We start from the raw sequence: 20,211 nt of genomic DNA, 5'->3' as shown, positions 1-20,211 counted from the left end.
TTAATCTACTAGAGCACATGACCTTGCAGTGATACTTTGTAGTTTTGTTTTCTTATATTTTGTTTAAAGATGCTTATTTTATAATAGCCAGGACATGGAAGCAACCTAAGTGTCCATCGACAGATAAATGGATAAGGAAGATGTGGCACGTATATACAATGGAATATTACTCAGCCATAAAAAGAAATGAAATTGAGTTATTTGTAATGAGGTGGATGGACCTAGAGTCTGTCATACAGAGTGAAGTGAGTCAGAAAGAGAAAAACGAATACTGTATGCTAACACACATATATATGGAATCTAAAGAAAAAAGGTTCTAATGAACCTAGGGGCAAGACAGGAATAAAGACGCAGACATAGAGAATGGACTTAAGGATGCAGACATAGAGAATGGACTTGAGGATACGGGGAGGGGAAAGGGGTAAGCTGAGACAAAGAGAGTGGCATTGACATATATACACTACCAAATGTAAAATAGCTAGTGGGAAGCAGCTGCATAGCATAGCACAGGGAGATCAGCTCCTGCTTTGTGACCACCTAGAAGGGTGGGATAGGGAGGGTGGGAGGGAGACCCAAGAGGGAGGGGATATAGGGATATATGTATATGTATAGCTTATTCACTTTGTTATACAGTAGCAACTAACACAAAATGTAAAGCAATTATACCTCAATAAAGATGTTAAAAAAAAGTTGCTTTTAATGTCCCCCATCTAATTTAACCGTACATTTAGAAAGCCTGAACTCTAGACGAGTGAATTTGCTCAACCTGAATTTCTGAGCTTCTATTTCTTTAACTGCAGAGTATTGGATCTAAAACGTACCTTGTGTGTGTCATGTATGATATGTGTGAAAGTGATAAAATGTTAGAAAAGCAAGTATTGATTAATATTTTAAAATTTTGTAGATGCTTTCTAAAACTGCAACCAATCTTTGAATTTGACTAATAAAATTATTTGTTAAAGCTTTTTAAGACAGTAATACCCTTTTTATAGGGAAACCATGATTTAGGCATGTCTGAAATTTAAATTGATTAATTAACCTTTACAGTTATTTCATTCTGTGTTTAGCATGTCTAGATTTAGCATGTATACAAGTTCATGTGAATGTTCAGCCTTTTGAAGTGGATATTTCTAATCAAGAACTAGTGATTTCATGAAGAGTTTTGTGTAGCACTGTATTTATTAATTGCCTATTTTGCTGTCATAGTTCTATTTTTTTTTCTTTTGCTTCTACAGATATCTTATTTTTCAAGATCTGTTGGACCCACTTTTTACTGACTAGAGAGCTTTGACCTAAGAATCATTGAATATCTGAAAAACTTGGGTTTTTAAAAATCAAATTGTATGTTTTTATTTTTTATTTGCAATATAGCGTCCAAAAATTGTGTTTGCCATCATTCAGGTCTTGAGGGAATTTCCTCAGTGAAAACATGAACCCAGAGGATGAGAGAAGCCTTTTTGGTTGGCATATCTTAATTTTCATTACCATTTAAAAAAATAAGTAAACAAAAATGATAACAGTCTGTATAGTGTATATTCATTTTAGAAAAATGGTAAAGTACAGAAAAGCATTCTTAATACTCAAAGAAATCAGTTACGATGCTATTCCAAGCATAGGTAATTTTCAGTGTTTGTTTTTTAAATTTTTATTGGGGTATAATTGATTTACAGTGTTGTGTTAGTTTCAGGTGTACAGCAAAGTGAATCTGTTATACAAATACATATATCTACTCTTTTTTAGATTCATTTCCCATATAGCCCATTACAGAGTGTGGAGCAGAGTTCCCTGTGCTATACAGTAGGTCTTTATTAGTTATCTGTTTTATATATAGTAGTGTGTATGTGTCAGTGTTATTAAGTAGCAGCAGTGACTCCAAGCACAGAGGAAGATGCATTTTTACCTTTTCCATATCCTGTGTAACCTTGCTTTCCTTCTTATTATGCCTACATTATCTGTTTTAGTTCTCTTGAGTCACTGATTTCTGTCCCTCTTGGGGGTTATTTGAACTCCCATCTAACCTGTTCATAGACCTCAGGTTAATAATCCTTGCTGTACTTTTAGTGGGCTTTGCTTTTTGGCTGGAGCCATGATACAATTGTCCTATCTCATCAGTTTTTATGATTTTATACCTCTCTTTATGGCACCTTAGATTTGGAAAGATAGTTTTTGATGCCAGGATATTTAGTGTTCAAAACATTGACCATTAGCTTTAGTGCCTTATTTGAAAAAAAAGTTTAAAGTAGTAAATACATAGTTGCATGTATTTCTAAGACTTATTTTGTCCAGTTGGACGGGGTTGGGGGTAGGGAAGGTGATGGGGTGATAAAACTGAGCTCTAAATTTTCACTATCATTGACTGTATCAATTACAGTCAATAGTTTCCTTGTCTGAACAAGTTATACTTTTATAGTCCATGCCAGCAGCCTCAAATGTTTTTGATTGTGTACCCCGTCAGTAATTTTCTTCTTTTAACTTACTTGGACATTATTTCAGACAAACAGGATAGCTGTAAGGATAGTACAAAGAATTCTTTTGCTTTTCAGCCACGTTCCACAAATGTTAACATTTTTACCACATTTGTCTTTCTAATTCATTCTTTCTCCCTCTTTTGTCAGTTGTAGACATGATGCTTCTTTGCCCCTAAATAGTTAAGTATGTATTTCCTAAAAAGTAGAATTCTCTTTTACTTAACTGTAGTACTATCAAAATCAGGAAATTGACATTGATACTTGTAATCTACAGACCTTGTTTAGATTTCACTAGTTTTTCAGTTGTCTCAGATCATGTGCTGTGTCAGTTATTGTATCTTTTAGTCTCCTTTAATCTGAAGTATTTCCTTAGTGTTTGTATTTCATGAATGAACTGTGACATTTTTGGATGCCTCTAAATTTGGGTTGGTTTGATGTTTGTTTACTCATGTATAGGTTTATGTTTTGCATAGGAATATCACAGAATTTTTCTATTCATAGTGCATCATTCCAGGGGGTCCCTGTTGTTGATTTGACCCACTGCTGGTGATGTTAACCTTGATTACTTGGTTAAGCTGGAGTCTGCCAAATTTCTTGACTGTAAAATGGTAATAAGTATTCTGCCCAGAGTACACAATCTTTGATAAATGTATGTTTATTTAAAAATTATACACATATTTTTATTATTGTGCACATTCTAAAGCAGTTACAAAAATTAGACATTAAAGGATGAGCTACAAATACAGAAGGTCTCAATTTTTCTTTCTGTACCCCAGTATATCCTTTCATACCCTACGGGATATATACTCCTGGCTTTGTAGACCAGAGCTGTACATCATATCCTTTACTTTATATCGTTTTATAGGAATTATTCTTGTGTCTTGATCCTGAAATAAAAGCTCCTTGAATGTTATGTTCTCATACTTCCGTAGCCCCAACACAGTAAGTACTCAAAAATAAATGCTTAATGTTAATGATTTTTTCCTGTTACTTTTTAATCTTTTGCTTCCAGATGGAGAACTTAATGTTCTAGATGATATTTTGACTGAAGTACCAGAACAGGATGATGAGCTCTATAATCCAGAGAGTGAGCAAGATAAAAATGAGAAAAAGGGTATGTAAGATTTCTATTTTTGTTAAAATAGCAAAGTAGAGATCAATTTCTTAAGAAAGAGTCTTTGCTTTTGTACTTGTTCCTTGAGGCACTTACCACCAAAAGCACAATCATAAGAAGCAGTGGTACCCAATTCCATATGAATGAGAGTAATATATTTTTTCCAAACGTGTGAAATGTCTCATGTATTTATTCCAGTGTTTGAAAGCTGTGTTTTTTTATGATTAACTTTGGAGTAAAGGTATTTCAGAAGACATTTTAAAGAAATGAGGTTTTTTTTCTCTGATATATTTACTGTTAAACTTCGGTGAAATAAGTCTGATACCCAAATTCTTATATATATTTTTTTCATTGTATTTTTAAGGTTCAAAAAGAAAAAGTGACCGAATGGAATCTACTGACACAAAGCGACAAAAGCCTTCTGTTCATTCAAGACAATTGATTTCTAAGCCACTGAGCTCATCAGTTAGCAATAACAAAAGAATGGTTAGTACAAAAGGAAAGTCAGTCACAGAGTATAAAAACGAGGAATATCAAAGATCTGAAAGAAACAAACGGCTAGAAGCTGATCGGAAGATTCGTTTGTCAAGTAGTGCCTCCAGAGAACCTTATAAGAGTCAACCTGAGAAAACATGTCTGCGGAAAAGGGATGCTGAAAGGAGGGTCAAATCCCCTACACCAGATGGTTCTGAGGTAGTAAATATTATTGCAGATATAATACAGAAAGCAGTTCTTTTTGAGGCTAGAACTATTTATTCACTCTGACCTTGTCTGTTATATGACTGCTGATTCCCTTTTTCTTTAAACATCAGAGAATTGGGCTTGAAGTGGATAGACGTGCAAGCAGATCCAGCCAGTCTTCTAAGGAGGAAGTGAACTCTGAAGAATATGGCTCTGACCATGAGACTGGCAGCAGTGGTTCTTCTGATGAGCAAGGCAACAACACTGAGAATGAGGAGGAAGGGGTGGAAGATGTGGAGGAAGATGAAGAAGTAGAAGAAGATGCAGAGGAAGATGAAGAGGTGGATGACGATGGAGAGGAGGAAGAGGAGGAAGAAGAAGAGGAGGAGGAGGAGGAGGAGGAAGAGGAGGAGGAGGAAGAAGAAGAATATGAACAGGATGAGAGAGACCAGAAGGAAGAGGGAAATGATTATGACACCCAAAGTGAGGCTAGCGACTCTGATTCCGAATCCATTTCCTTCACAGATGGGTCTGTCAGATCTGGTTCAGGAACAGATGGATCAGGTACTAATTTTTATATGTAAAGGTTTGTCTTTTTCTTTTTTTTTTAATTGACCTGATTGGTTTTTTTCTTGAATATGTTTAAATTGAATTATAAAATTTTTGAGGCAATGGGGGGATGTTAGTAAGACTGTCCTGTGATTTTTTTTTTATATAGTGTACTTTTGAGTATTATAAATGCACTTGAATAAGGTTTACATATCTTAGTAAAGGCATTTCCCAGCTGCAAATTGACTGTATTATAAATGTACACTAGTCTGATTGTTTCTCTATAAGGAAATGTATTTGAGGTTTTAATGTTATAAATTCTTAGATTTCCATACTAGTCAACAGCAGCTTATTTAAATACTGATGTATTTGAAGTATATTCATATGGAACCCGTTTGCTAGGTATAACAATATTTTCATGTTAAATGTCTCTAGATTTCCATCATGTGGCAACAGAAATCAAAATAACTTTCTTTTTCTCTTGGGAGCGAAAAGTGATCAGACTAGATGTTTGATCTCTAAGGCCCAGCTCTGATAGTCCCAGGAAGGTGGCCACCTGATCCTTAAGAAACATACAAAATAAATGAGAGGAAAAGTAATAGACGTTTTAATAGAATTTTAAACAAAAAGATGGCTGAGTTGGACAAAAAGCCAACCCTCCTCCTTCCCCTTCTCTGCAGGGCAAAGATAAAAATAGAAAACAAAGTCATTAGACTTCCGTCATAACTCCACTTGAATAAAGAAACAGGGACAGGAGCAGCCTCCACATTCTGGGACCACTGGGAGGCAGTTACCTTCAGTCTCAGGCTCCAACTTTGTGTATGTGACGGTGCAGCAAAGCACACTCCCCGAGAGGTCTCTCACAAAGACTCGCTTTTGTGCCATTCAAAGCAGGGCTGCCCCAGAAACAGAGAACCACGTATCATATGATTCCATTTGTATGAAATGTCCAGAACAGGCAAATCCATAGAGACAGAAAGTAGATTGGTGGTTTCTGAGGACTGGGGTGTAGAAGAAATGGAGAATGACTGCTAATGGGTACAGGGTTTCCTTTGGGGTGATGAACATGTTTTGGAATTAGAAAGCAGTGATAGAGACTCCAGGAGGGCCCACAACAAGGAGTACCTCCCAGAATTTCTACTGCCAGTGTCCTTGTCCCCGTGGTGAGCCACAGCCGCCCCCCACCTCTGCAGGAGCCCTTCCAACACTAGCAGATGGAGAACTTAATGTTCTAGATGATATTTTGACTGAAGTACCAGAACAGGATAATGAACTCTATAATCCAGAGAGTGAACAAGATAAATATGAGAAAAAGGGTTCAAAAAGAAAAAGTGACCAAATGGAATCTACTGACACAAAGCGACAAAAGCCTTCTGTTCATTCAAGACAGTTGATTTCTAAGTCACCGAGCTCGTGAGTTAGCAATAACAAAAGAATGGTTAGTACAAAAGGAAAGTCAGTCACAGAGTATAAAAATGAGGAATATCAAAGATCTGAAACAAACAAACGTCTAGAAGCTGATCGGAAAATGCGTTTGTCAAGCAGTGCCTCCAGAGAACCTTATAAGAGTCAACCTGAAAAAACATGTCCGCGGAAAAGGGACCCTGAAAGGAGGGTCAAATCCCTTAAGCCAGATGGTTCTGAGAGAATTGGGCTTGAAGTGGACAGATGTGCAAGCAGATGCAGCCAGTCTTCTAAGGAGGACGTGAACTCTGAAGAATATGGCTCTGACCATGAGACTGGCAGCACTGGTTCTTCTGATGAGTAAAGCAACAACACTGAGAATAAGGAGGAAGGGGTGGAAGATGTGGAAGAAGATGAAGAATTAGAAGAAGATGCAGAAGAAGATGAAGAGGTGGATGACGATGGAGAGGAGGAGGAGGAGGAAGAAGAAGAATATGAACAGGATGAGAGAGACCAGAAGGAAGAGGGAAATGATTATGACACCCGAAGTGAGGCTAGCGACTCTGATTCTGAATCTGTTTCCTTCACGGATGGGTCTGTCAGATCTGGTTCAGGAACAGATGGATCAGGTACTAATTTTTATATGTAAAGGTTTGTCTTTTTTTTTTTTTTAATTGACCTGCTTGTTTTTTTTCTTGAACATGTTAAAATTGAATTATAAAATTTTTGAGGCAATGGGGGGATGTTAGTAAGACTGTCCTGTGATTTTTTTTTTTTTTTATAGTGTGCTTTTGAGTATTATAAATGCACTTGAATAAGATTTACATATCTTAGTAAAGGCATTTCCCAGCTACAAATTGATTGTATTATAAATACAGTAGTCTGATTGTTTCTCTATAAGGAAATGTATTTGAGGTTTTAATGTTATAAATTCTTAGATTTCCATACTAGTCAACAACAGCTTATATAAACACTGATGTACTTGAAGTATATTCATATGGAACCTGTCTGCTAGGTATTAAAATATTTTCATGTTAAATGCCTCTAGATTTCCATCATGTGGCAACAGAAACCAAAATAACTTTCTTTTTCTCTTGGGAGCACAAACTTTTCTTTCATTTTTGTACCTGTGGGTTGACTGACTGGGGCAGGGTCTCCAGAGGGCTGGGTGTAATTTAGGTACCAGATGGAAAATAGGAGTATAAAATTATTGTGGAGAGACTGGGTAAGAGGCATCTTGGGTAATTCCTTCAATACTACATGCCCTGCCACTTTATCTGACCCATGAGACTTGAATATGAGAATGGTAGATAGTTGCAGTCATTAGGCTGAGGGAGCCCTCTTTTGGGGGGAAATTCAGAGGGTAGAGCAATGAGAGGCCAGGGTACTTAAGAGACCGCTGGTCACTCTGTGATGATTGTACTCTCATGGCTGTCTTATGTAAAGATGCAGCCAGGTCTCCTACATAGGCCAAATGTACTAAATATTGGAATACAAGAAAAATTCTATTCTTTTGATATATATGATAGTTAAATGTCATTATTATAGAATTTTATCATTTTAGTGTAGTACATTGTTAGTAAATCATATTTTTGATATAGTGTATATGATAAGAGCAAATGACTAGGTATTTTCTAATTGGCAGCTGAAGTGTTTCTAGCCTTTTGCTCACTAGAGTTCTAGGTTTGGGAGTTTAGACAGGTTTTGAAGGGGGCTAAAGAGTTAAACTGAATAGATGAGTAGTTGGGTTTGATATAAAAAAAAAACTTGTGGAATCTTTAGTTCTATCCCATCATACTTTTTGCAAACTGATGGCATATACGTTTTATAATTTATGATAATGGATAGAGAACAAAAATTGCATTGGCAATATGAATGAATGTTCATTTATTGTGGAGAATGTGTGAAACCTGTAAAAGTAGGGAACATTTTATTATAGGAATCTGCTTTTTGGTGTCCATGTTTAGAACGGTATTTCTTAGACTTGAATGTTTATACTGTTTAAGTCAAACGAGGGAGACATATAAATACGTAGGGCCTGAAATAATGTGTATTTTTATTTATTTATTTTTTTTTATTTTTTTTTTTTTTGTGGTATGCGGGCCTCCCTCTGCTGCGGCCTCTCCCGTTGGGGAGCACAGGCCCCGGACGCGCAGGCCCAGCGGCCATGGCTCACGGGCCCAGCCGCTCCGCGGCATGCGGGATCCTCCCAGACCGGGGCGCGAACCCGGCTCCCCTGCATCGGCAGGCGGACGCGCAACCACTGCGCCACCAGGGAAGCCCAATGTGTATTTTTAATAAGTTCCTAGATGCTGATACTTAGCAAGATACTTATTCATACTTTATGTTTTTTGTGGGTTAGACATTTCAGATTGAATGGTAACCAATAGTTTTATAAAACCTGGATATTAAAACTGTTAAGAGACTTACTGTTATAAAAGAGATACCTGCCTGGAACGACTTTCCATATTAAAGGAAAATTTGTGGCTTTTCTTTGGAAGAGCTCTTATGTGGAACCTTCTTTAAAGACTGTATTTAGTATGCAGGACATTATTATTTTTATTTTGGAGTGGTTTCTCTTTATAATGTGTGAGAGAAAAACGGTGGATCTGGAACTCCATCAGAGGTAAAAAATGTTTTTAAAGATTTTTAAATACAAGGGATCACAGTTTAGTGGCTTTTTTTTTTTTTTTTTTTTTTTTGCGGTACGCGGGCGTCTCACTGTTGTGGCTTCTCCTGTTGCGGAGCACAGGCTCTGGACGCGCAGGCTCAGCGGCCATGGCTCACGGGCCCAGCCGCTCCGCGGCCCGTGGGATCTTCCCGGACCGGGGTACGAACCCGTGTCCCCTGCATCGGCAGGTGGACTCTCAACCACTGTGCCACCAGGGAAGCCCCACACAGTTTAGTTTTTGTGTCATGCATTTTCTAGATTCCAGTTTATTTTACCTTATTTTTTCTCAGAATTTCAGTAATTTCCTTATAAAAGTGACACACTTGGTGGTGGTAAAAGCTTTATTTGTTAGATGACTTTCAATTGTTTTTTTGACCTGAGAATAATAGTCGGGAGAGGAGATCATAAACTTAAGAGCAGTGAAAGTTATTTATACAAAAAAAGATAAAAAATCCTTGGAGATTTTTCATGGTAATACTATATTTAACATTACATAAAAATTGTTGGGCGAGATCTTACTTCTGCTTCTATTATATTTCCTGCATCATTTAAAAAAAGAAATTTATTTTATTTTTGGCTGTGTTGGGTCTTCATTGCTGCGCGCGGGCTTTCTCTAGTTGCTGCAAGCAGGGACTACTCTGTTGCGGTGCACGGGCTTCCCGTTGTGGTGGCTTCTCCTTTTGTGGGGCACGGGCTCTAGGCGAGTGGGCTCAGTAGTTGTGGCGCATGGGATCTAGAGCGCAGACTCAGCAGTTGTGGTGCATGGGCTTAGTTGCTCCGTGGCATGTGGGATCTTCCCAGACCAGGGCTCGAACCCGTGTCCCCTGCACTGGCAGGTGGATTATTAACCACTCTGCCACCAGGGAAGTCCCTGCATCATCTTGGTGAGAGATTCTTTTAGTACTTAGAACCATAAAGTATTATTTTTAAACAGCAGCAAGAGATGTAGTACCTTTGTGATCAATTTATAATGCTTAGATCCCTAACTGTTCAAAGAGGAAAAGAATAAAAGAAACATGCTAGAATTTTTGAAAGAAATAATTAAAAAAAATTTTTTTAAACAGTTTTCTTTTTCTAATCTCTTTCATGTACATGTCATACTCATTGATTCAATGAATTCAGTTCCTTCTGTGTGCCAAACACTATATAAGAATGTGTAGTCAGTGAACAAAACAGACATAGATGAGAAAGAGATTTGGGATATGACAAAAACTCCTGTTTCTTATCTGTTTGGGTGAGATTCTCAGTCATTTTATACTAAAAGGCTTCAGTCTGTTCTCTTGAAGTCTTATAGTTTACCCTGAGGGAGAGGATTTTAAAACTTAAAGGTCAGGTATCATTCAAAGCCAACAAACCTGTAAATAAATGCTTTTCTCTATAGCTAGTTATATAAATTTCATTATGTTCCCAAGTTGCTAGCTTTAAATGGTCCTGGCTTTGTAGTTGTGCCAGTATGTACTGCTTTGCCTTTCCTTTTTGCCTTAAGTTAGGAAAATCAGCATCATTTACAAGCTTCTTGTTAACATCTGTTTGGAGAAGGAATTAGTAGTAAATTACAAAGGGAAAAATGCTTAAACTAAAAGAAGAGGAACTTTTGTCCTTGGAATTTTCTATCTTTAAGCTAGTTTAAACCTAGAATCCCCTTTCAAGAATAGAAGTAAAATATCTTTTCTATTCTCTTGCTCATGGCTTGTACTTTCAAGTTAGAAACTAGGTTCTGCCACTCAGTAACTGTGGGACCCTAGCCACGTTGCCTAACCACACCACTAAGTTGAGGTTTCCTTTTCTGTAAATGAGAATAATGGGTATTATGTATCTCATGAGTTTGTTATGAGGATTAAGGGAAATAATTTATTTAAAGCTTTTAAAATAGGAGTTTGTATGAAAGATCATCGATTATTATTTTTCAACATTCTGTTAACTTTTATAAAAATAAGTATATGCATTTTCTCCCATCATATTCCTTCTTCTAGCTGAAAAGTAAAGGTGCTTATAGTGGTGTAATTAAAATACCAAGAGAGACAGGAGAGTCTAATTCCATTTTAGGCCCTCATTTATATGCTTCCAAATTAAGCCTGAAATGGTTCTTATAGGTAATGCAAACCTCTTCTGTCTACTGAAGATTCCCAGCTTTTTAATAGAAATACATAGACTGTCGCTGAGATTTTAGAGATAAATTTTAAATTGAATTTGAAAATAAGCAGTAATTCAGGAAGGAAGTGGTCAGGAAGAATGGAATTGAAGATACAAAAGTAAGCAGTGGCAACCTGAAGGGAGTCGCTAATTTGCTATAGTGTAATTTAAAAAAAACAAACATTTGAAAGGCTTTTGGGTTCTGGGGTTCATCAGACATCTAAGATAGAATCAGAGTTGGAATTGTGATGAAGAATGATAGTATACTTTTTAAAAAGAGGACTTAAAACAGTGGTACTTGGTTCATAGAAGGGAACACTGTAAATTTAATTGAAAGAAAAGTTGTGTTTGCTTTGCAGAATTTTTTTCCCTTTTAAAACTTTAAGATCTTTTATATATAGGATAAGTAGTTCTTAATTATAGCTGTGTATTTTTATTTGATTAAAATTGGTGGGAGAAATAACAAAATGTCCTTAGTTTTTGAACAGTGTCTGAATTGGAACGAATTGGAACATCTTAGGAAATTGAGGGGGTCAGGAAGGATTAGTAATGAATAATACTTAGGGATTATGCAAAATCCAGATGCATGATGATAACATTCTTATTTGATTAACTGTACCTATATTGCAATGTTTTTAAAAATCTTGTCTGAATTCTTTTTTTAGATGAGAAAAAGAAGGAAAGGAAGAGAGCTAGAGGCATATCTCCTATTGTTTTTGATAGAAGTGGAAGCTCTGCATCAGAGTCATATGCAGGTATTCTCATTTTACTTTTATTTGTGATCATATCTGACTGATTCTAATGTAATCTGCTGTAAAAAGTTTGTGGAGGCTGTAGTTTAGCGTGAACTTGTTAATATTCATTAGTATTGATTTCTGGCATGTTCAGTGTAATAAATCTAGAGGAAACTAAGCTTTTTCTTATTATTTTAATCCTGTTCTGTTACTGCTTAAGTGGAATTTCACTTTTTTTTTTCTTGGAAGATGATGATTCAGTGACTAGTTTTCTGAGTGAGAAACTGTTCAAAGATTTTTAAAAACATCCAAACAACCCAAAAAGCAAAACACTCGTACACATTGAGAAGTATTTTTTTTGTGTGTGTGGGTGCGCCAGGAAGAATAATTTGTCTTGAATGAGAACTTTATGTGACAAGACTGTAGAAATTTTGTCTTATCTCTATTAAAGCTCAATCTGAACAAATGTACTTTGGCTAAATACAGGTTCAGAAAAGAAGCATGAGAAATTATCATCTTCCGTTCGTGCTGTCCGAAAAGGTATCATTTAAATTTGAAATTGTTTTCATTGCATGCTTCCTTAAAAGTCATTATTTTGCCTTATTGGTTCTCCATTAATAGTTGGTTTTAATGTAGTAATGTTCTGATATATTACATTAAGGGGAAAAAAAATAATTTAGTCTTACACAGAGCTCCATATTCACTTCTTACTGGGTATTTTTTAGAATAGTAGCAGACATTTTAGGATATCTTAACAGTTTTTGGACAGAGTGGATGGTATATATATATTTTAGTAGCATAATGGTCTATTAGCAAATTTTAAATGATTAATGTGATAAAATTTATAGCCATTTTCACGCTTAAAAATATGGATATGATATATTAGAACATTACTATATTAGGTTTGCCTTCTTGCAAAATGCTGGTGTCTTTCTTAGCTTTGCTTTATTATATGTTGTGGCTTAGCTTTCTAGGTTGAATGGGTGATTATGAATTTTAAAAGTTTAGCTGGGTTTTGGAGGGCTAATTTCAATTAGTACAACTTATATCCCTCTGTGTGATAATGGCCTCTGTTTAATCAATTTGGATTTCTTTTTTTCAGATCAAACCAGTAAACTCAAATATGTCCTACAGGATGCGAGATTTTTTCTCATAAAGAGTAACAACCATGAGAATGTGTCCCTTGCCAAAGCTAAGGTATTAGCGTCAGTTCTGTTGAAATATCCTCATCTTGAAAATTTAAATGTGAAGGTGGACTTGAGTATCACTTGAGTACATGACATACTGTAATTTTCATTAACGCTTTATAGATCCATAGTCCAGTTGCCAAGTAGGGTCTGCTTTTTTGACTGGTTAGGCAACCTAGTCATAATTTGAGTTTTCTTTTAAATCTTTTGAAGATGATTTTCGAAGTAAAAATATTCAATATTTGAAGAATATCTAATTATACGTTGTACTGCAAAAGCCGTGTTTCTTTGGATTTTTGTGTTTCTATACTCAAATTGCTAGTTTATTATACTAATACATTTTATAAAGTTTTTTTAGTTAACCAGTTTTGTTTTATATTGCTGCTTGTTTTACACCTTGAGATTTTCTTGAAAAGAAATCATTCTTTTATGGAGAGTTTCTTTTACTTTTAGAAGTAAGATCACTTGGATTTAGAAGAAAAGGGAAGAGTTAGTTTTAGTTTAAAGCCCCACCCTGGGCTTTACAAAAGGGATATGCCCAGTTGCTGTAGGATGTCGTAAGGTTAATTTTTAAAAAAATGTTTTTGTTACAAAAATGAATCTACTTTTTATACCAACTATTCTAATATTTTTGTATTTTTGTTTTAAGAGAGTTGCTACTGACTTTGAGAAAGTTAAAACTAAAGTTTAGCATTTTTTAAACTGTATTTTTGTCAATAATCCTATATTTCTAACTTAAGTTGAGGGTTACCCACTAAATTTTACAGATGGAAGGAATAGTACACTAAATAGTGGAAGTTTATTCTGTTCTTTAGCTGGAGTGGATTTAGGCAGAAGTAGTTAAGCACCTAGTGAGAATGAGGTCTAGTATGTGTCAGCAGATTAAACTGAATTAGAGGTTCTGGTTTACATTACCATTCCTGCCTCTTAATCTTTCCTGATCAAAGAATTGATTAAAATGCTTTGGAAATAATAACTATGTTCCAGCTCTACATAAAACACAGGTCTCTTCAGTCAAACTATTGATACATGAAAATTTGAACTTAAATAGAAAGAAGAGAGAAATGCTAGAAACTTGACAAATTCTTCACCTATGGATGTACTAACATGATCATTTTAAATTATTTGGTTAGGCACAGTTTTTAAAGAAAAAAATGTACACATTGTGATTCACCTTCAAACAAAATGTTTTTACCACAGTAAATGGTTGTGATTTTAAATTGTAGGTGGTTGTTTTTATTATCTAAAATTCTAGCCCATATGATTTGATTGCCCCCTGTCCCCATGTGTTTACTAGTTGTTTTAATGATTTTGTTAAGGTTGGTAATTTTCTCCGTATTTTTCCCAAGTTTTTAATAGATTATTCCATTATTTTGACATATGACATTATTCATAAATGTCCTACGAATAAATAGGACATTTATTCATTATAGCTTACTGGTAACCTTGGTCTTCTGCAAATGTAATTGGAAACATAAAAGATTTACATTAATTTCAATCTTTGATTTTTACATCATTTATATAGGGTGTATGGTCTACACTGCCGGTAAATGAGAAGAAATTAAATGCTGCATTCAGATCTGCAAGGAGTGTTATCTTAATATTTTCTGTGAGAGAGAGTGGAAAATTTCAAGGTAAGAGTAAAAAGAATTTGGATATGTAAAAACATTAATTATATTTGCATCTATATATTATGTTGTGATTTATTCCCCTAGGATTTGCAAGACTTTCTTCAGAATCACACCATGGAGGATCTCCTATACATTGGGTACTTCCAGCAGGAATGAATGCTAAAATGCTGGGAGGTGTCTTTAAAATTGACTGGATTTGCAGGTAAATTACACACTTCAGTGTAGATAATTAAAGTTGCTCTTGTTTTGAATGGGCTACCAGTTGAGAATAATGTTAAAACTCCACAGTTATTTAGTTTTAATTTATTATTCTAATTATTGTCCCCCTTTTTTTGGTGTGATTCCTAGGCTGATTGGGATCTATAGAGTTTATTTAACAATGTTAAAAGTAAAAATAACATTAATATGCTTAGATTGTATTGTTCACCACCTTTATAATCTAATATAGAATGCATAGGGCAAAGGTTTATTTAGTCAAGAGTTTTATGTATTTCATTTGTTCTCTGCATTAGTATTATTGCAGTAAATTTACAAATCAGACAGTTGCTTATGTTATTTAGCACATGTTTATGTTTAGTGATTTAACATGCCATTTTATTACTGTGGAGTGGGAAAATAGTCACCCTTTGACTTGGTTAATACAACATTTTGGAGGTGACTAATTTAGTTGTGAACAAGTAGTGTTTTTTAAGGAAGTTAGCAAATCATGTTAGTTGGCATTGTGACCTTTTGAAACTGCAGTAGTTAAGATTTAAGTGTTTGTTAGAGGAGTAGACTTACTTTGAAATGAGTTATTTACCACTTTTTTTGTCCTTACTGAATGATTGTACATTGTTTTAAAAAAATGATTAAAGTAGTCAGTTTAGATGATATAGAGAGACTTAACACTTCAGCAAATGGATAGTCTCTTGTCGAGAACTTCAAAATGGGGCAGAAGGCAGAAAGCTTTTATAGGATAAATAGTAAAGAATAAGAAACAGACAAATAAGAAAATACATGATTGGATGGGGCCACACAGTCAGCCTTGTTTGGGATGAGGAAGCCCTGAGTTGGCTTGGCGTTTGGGGATTGACTGACTGGATATATTGCATTTCTGGTCAAGTGGAGCATTTACAGGGACATGAAAGTTATCTAAGTTTCAGTTTGCTGGCTTAGCACCTTGGGCAGGAGTGGCTCCATCTTGGGCTTAGAAAGCTATTTCAACAATATGAAAAGCTAATTATTTAAGTGAACTTTATATGGCATGCACAAATCTACTACCTGTAAAATTAACTTTAGCTGAATAAGAATTACCTGAAAGGGACCATATGGGTATTTTTGTATCAGTAAGTCGGCTTAGGTGGATTTTTGATGAGGATAAAAGAATTGGATAAGAAAGAAAAATGCTGTTCATATTCAGGAAGGCAAAGTAGCACAAAGAAGAGACATGAAATCAGAAACCATGGGGTGGGGGGTGTGAGTGGGGTGTGTGGATGGGATAGGGAACCACCTTTTTAATAAAGCAGATAGTCAGTAAAGAGAAGAACAAAAGGCAAAGATGGGTAGTAATGTGGGCCAGCCTAAGGAGTTAATAAACCTTTGCTGTGGGACAGTGAGGAACTATGAAAATGGGCAGTGATACAGCAGAGATAGTGTATTAGGTTGACGTTTAATGGAGTAGCAAAAAGCTATATGCACATATAAATATATCACCATTATTCATCCCGTCATTACTTTTTTTTAAATATAAATTTATTTATATTTTTGGCTGTGTTGGGTCTTCGTTGCTGCGCACCGGCTTTCTCTAGTTGCAGCAAGCAGGGGCTACTCTTCGTTGCGGTGTGCGGGCTCCTCATTGCGGTGGTTTCTCTTGTCGCGGAGCACGGGGTCTAGGCGTGCAGACTTCAATAGATGTGGCACATGGGCTCAGTAGTTGTGGCTTGCAGGATCTAGAGCACAGGCTTAGTAGTTGTGGCGCATGGGCTCAGTTTCTCTGCGGCATGTGGGATCTTCCCAGACCAGGGTTCGAACCCACGTCCCCTGCATTGGCAGGCGGGCTCTCAACCACTGCGCCACTAGGGAAGCCCCCTGTCATTACTTTCTATAGGGAAAAATTAGAAGCAATCTAAATTCTCTCATAGGAAATTGGTTAAGTAAATTACGGTGTGTCACTTAAATGTAATACACAAAAATAATTGTCCATGTAATAACATGGAAAGATACAACAAATGAAAGGATACATAATTATAATGTTGGAATGCGTTGTCAGGGTGGTGAAACTATAGATGATATTCCCATACTCCATTGTACCCAGGGTTTTTAAATATAGATTTATAGTTTTTAATTTCTAAAGTTAAATCATAATCAAAATTATAAAATTTAAAAATCTGGTGGCAGTTTATAGGGAAGACAAGGTGCCAATTATTTCTTAGCAGAGATAGACATTTTTACTTATTTTTTTGGATGGATAACTGTAAAGGCCAAAGGAGAGATTTGTTAAGTCTATGGTTTTATGACTAGAAACATTATTGGTGTCACTGGAAAACATTTGGAGGTGATGCTTTCTTAGGAGAAAAATAATTACCCAGTTTTAGATTGGTGGTAGCAAATTTTATTTGGAATGTTACTTGTTTTATGAACCTTCATTTTCAGATTATTGATAAGGAAATTTGTCTCTTAATTTTAGAAGATGAGTTTAATTTATTCACAGATTATTGTCTTCATTGACTTACTGGCTCTTTTACTAACTCATTTGAAATATATATAGCTAGCATCAGAAGAGGTACAAACCCAAATAGTCCATTCTGCTAAGATTTTGTGTAAAATTTTGGGTAGTAATGTTTTTTATTACTTTTAAGTAAGTTTTAGGTTTACCTGGAAAGAATATTCTTAATTAAAAAAAACTTTTTAAAAAATACTCATAAGTGCATTAAAGAGTAATATTAAAATACTTGGGTTCTGAGGGGGCATGTGTTCTGATTACATTGACATTTCTTTGAGTAACTCACTTGAACTCTTAAGTTTTCTGTGTGAAATGAGAATTACATTTGACCTTCAGTGTTAAAAGGATTAAACTTTAATAAATATAAACCCTGAAGGCTTTGCTATCAGTAATAGTAACTGCTATTAATATATTTTCTTTTCAGATATGATAGTTATTAGAGTTTTATTTAAGCACCTTTTGGATTTAATAATAACTAGCCTTAAGTTTTTTGAGTGTGGTCCCTGGATCACCTGCATCAGTAGTATCTCATTATTAAAATGCAGAATCCTTACATGCACCTCAAACCTGTAGGCACACTGGAGTTTAAAACTAGATGGTGCATGGTAGCAGATAGGAAAGGAGGCATTAAAAAGTGACTTAAGTTGCCTCTGGGAGTTAGATCAAAATAAGGCTAAAATCTATAGAATGTCATTCAACCAGAATTAAATCTACTGACTATATTGTATTTTAACCTCACCCCTTTCATGTCCATTCCAGATAACCCATTTCTCTCTTCTTTCATGGTTTCTCGATATTATTCCTTTTAGTTTTAATGACCAAAACAGCTATCAGTACATAAGAGCCTCTGTACAGTTTCATGTTCTTTTGTTGAATATGCCCCATTTTCTAAGCTTCTTAAGTCAGAGAATCACTGTCATGTTACCTAGTGTACTCACAGTAAAGATAATCATCTATAGGCTTTTTCATTACATGTCTGCTCAAAAGCTGATTTGTAGGATGCCTGCTCTATAATTGTGGTGACCACAGATGTGCAGTTTCTCTTAGTCTTAATCTAAGCCCTGTTTTTCCTAAGGCCTCATAGTTCTCTGTGCCTTTCAGTCTGGGATTAACTAATTTGTCGCAACAGTGGGCAGAAGTCTCTAGAATCTAGTTAGAACCAGTGCCACCAAAGAATTTTAACCCTAAGTGACTCAAACAGCTCAACATATGCCTTTTTTTGGACCTAAGGTATTCCATTGCTAATGTTTAAATAACAGTGGTAACTCTGTGCAATAATTTGTAACCATCCTGCACTTTCGTAGTTGTAGGTTATTTATTCCTGTCCGTAACCTTTTTTTAACTGGCAACTGAGAGGAAAAATCTGAGAAGCTATTAAAGTACAGTTTTAACTATAGATCTGCATCTGGATAGTCTAGGCTTTTGGTATGGACTTATTCTAGCTTAATGATAGTCTCTTTTCCCCCTGCCTTCCCTGTAAAGGGTGTGTGTGTGTGTGTGTGTGTGTAGATATATATACATACACACATATTTTTATGTATATACACTCTTGAACCACTCTCGATGTGTGAGGTAAGATGTCTTTTAGATGAGGAATCCAGTAGTAGTACCTAGTAGGCATTTCTGTCACACTCTGCCCACTTCTCCCATACATTCACATCACCACCACCACAGATCATGCCACCTTGATACTTTAATTTTAGATATACTTCTCCTGTAAATGTTGAATATTTTCTGAGGTTTAAAAATAGTTGTGTAAAATTTGGGCGTTTAATATTCATCTTTAAGAAAATTCACATAAGGTTAGAATAAATGGTTATATAGCTTGTCCACTGGACCAGGTTATTTGCTTGTATTTTTTCTTCTCCATTATGTCTTTGCTCAGGTCCTTTTCATTTCTTCAAATGTAACCCTGCCTGACCTCTCCACATACGGCTTTTCCTGAGTCACTTTTCTTTCAGGCTTATCCCATATGCCACCCTTTCCAGGAAGCATTTTCTGATTGTTTTTTTCTTTCTTTCCAAAATAGATATGACCATGCACATTAAAAACAAAACGTCTGTACTCTATTTATGGTACCCATTCTTTTACAAAATAATTGTGTGTGCTTGTTTACTCCCTGATAAAAGCTGTGGAAGAAAGGTTAGGAATGCAAGCTCTTTATTTTATTCATCTTTGTATATCCTTTGAGCAGTTTCATTTGTATTGTATATATATATATAAGATCTTTAATTAAAGCATTTATTTAATTTGGCATTACTTTATGCATAAATAGATGAAACCTTACTGAATGATGTTAATTTTCGATTATTTTTTTTTTTACAAGTACTTATGTGTCATGTTTGTGTTCAGTGTTGTGCTGGGTTGATAAAGAACTATAAAAATACAGGGTATCTTTTTTTAACTTGGTGAGACCATTTTGCCCTATGGCTCAGCTTAGAGCCAGAGTTTGTTTAAATTATTTAGATATAGCACTGTAGTGTAAGTGGAGGGCGTAATTAATACATGCAAATGTAGGAATTTATGAATAAAAACATTTGTATTGTCAAGAGCCATTCCATGTGTGGTGGGGAGTATTGCCTTATCAGAAGGAGGGAAGACGTTCGAATCTGGGAAAGCAGCCCTGAACCAAGGATAGGGGGCATGTATTTTCATTTGGTATTAACTGCCTGGTTAAGCTTCATCTCTTTGTTGATCAATTATTAAAAAATACAAGATTTTTAGGGGCTTCCCTGGTGGCGCAGTGGTTGAGAATGCACCTGCCGATGCAGCGGACATGGGTTCGAGCCCTGGACCGGGAAGATCCCACATGCCGCGGAGCATCTAAGCCTGTGCGCCACAACTACTGAAGCCCGCATGCCTAGAGCCTGTGCTCCACAACAAGAGAGGCCACCGCAATGAGAAGCCCGCTCACGGCAATGAACAGTAGCACCCACTC

The 20,211-nt window shown here is 35.8% G+C and overlaps 1 protein-coding gene across 1 annotated transcript in view; it reads left to right on the top strand.

The window, feature by feature from the left end:
• The window catches only part of YTHDC1 (YTH N6-methyladenosine RNA binding protein C1), a 37,591-nt gene that overhangs the window by 7,286 nt on the left and 10,094 nt on the right, over window positions 1-20,211 (top strand). Inside the window, exons 2-9 of the mRNA XM_024131978.3 lie at window positions 3,481-3,582; window positions 3,947-4,275; window positions 4,395-4,827; window positions 11,686-11,775; window positions 12,241-12,294; window positions 12,857-12,951; window positions 14,467-14,575; window positions 14,657-14,774. Coding sequence (XP_023987746.1) covers window positions 3,481-3,582; window positions 3,947-4,275; window positions 4,395-4,827; window positions 11,686-11,775; window positions 12,241-12,294; window positions 12,857-12,951; window positions 14,467-14,575; window positions 14,657-14,774 — 1,330 coding nt within the window. The remainder of the gene's footprint in view (window positions 1-3,480; window positions 3,583-3,946; window positions 4,276-4,394; window positions 4,828-11,685; window positions 11,776-12,240; window positions 12,295-12,856; window positions 12,952-14,466; window positions 14,576-14,656; window positions 14,775-20,211) is intronic.

The sequence above is a fragment of the Physeter macrocephalus genome, chromosome 7 (genome assembly GCF_002837175.3).
Source record: "Physeter macrocephalus isolate SW-GA chromosome 7, ASM283717v5, whole genome shotgun sequence".
In the NCBI taxonomy this organism is placed as follows: domain Eukaryota; kingdom Metazoa; phylum Chordata; class Mammalia; order Artiodactyla; family Physeteridae; genus Physeter; species Physeter macrocephalus.
The sequence above is the reverse complement of the archived record's forward strand: the minus strand, read 5'-3'. Positions and strand labels throughout refer to the sequence as shown.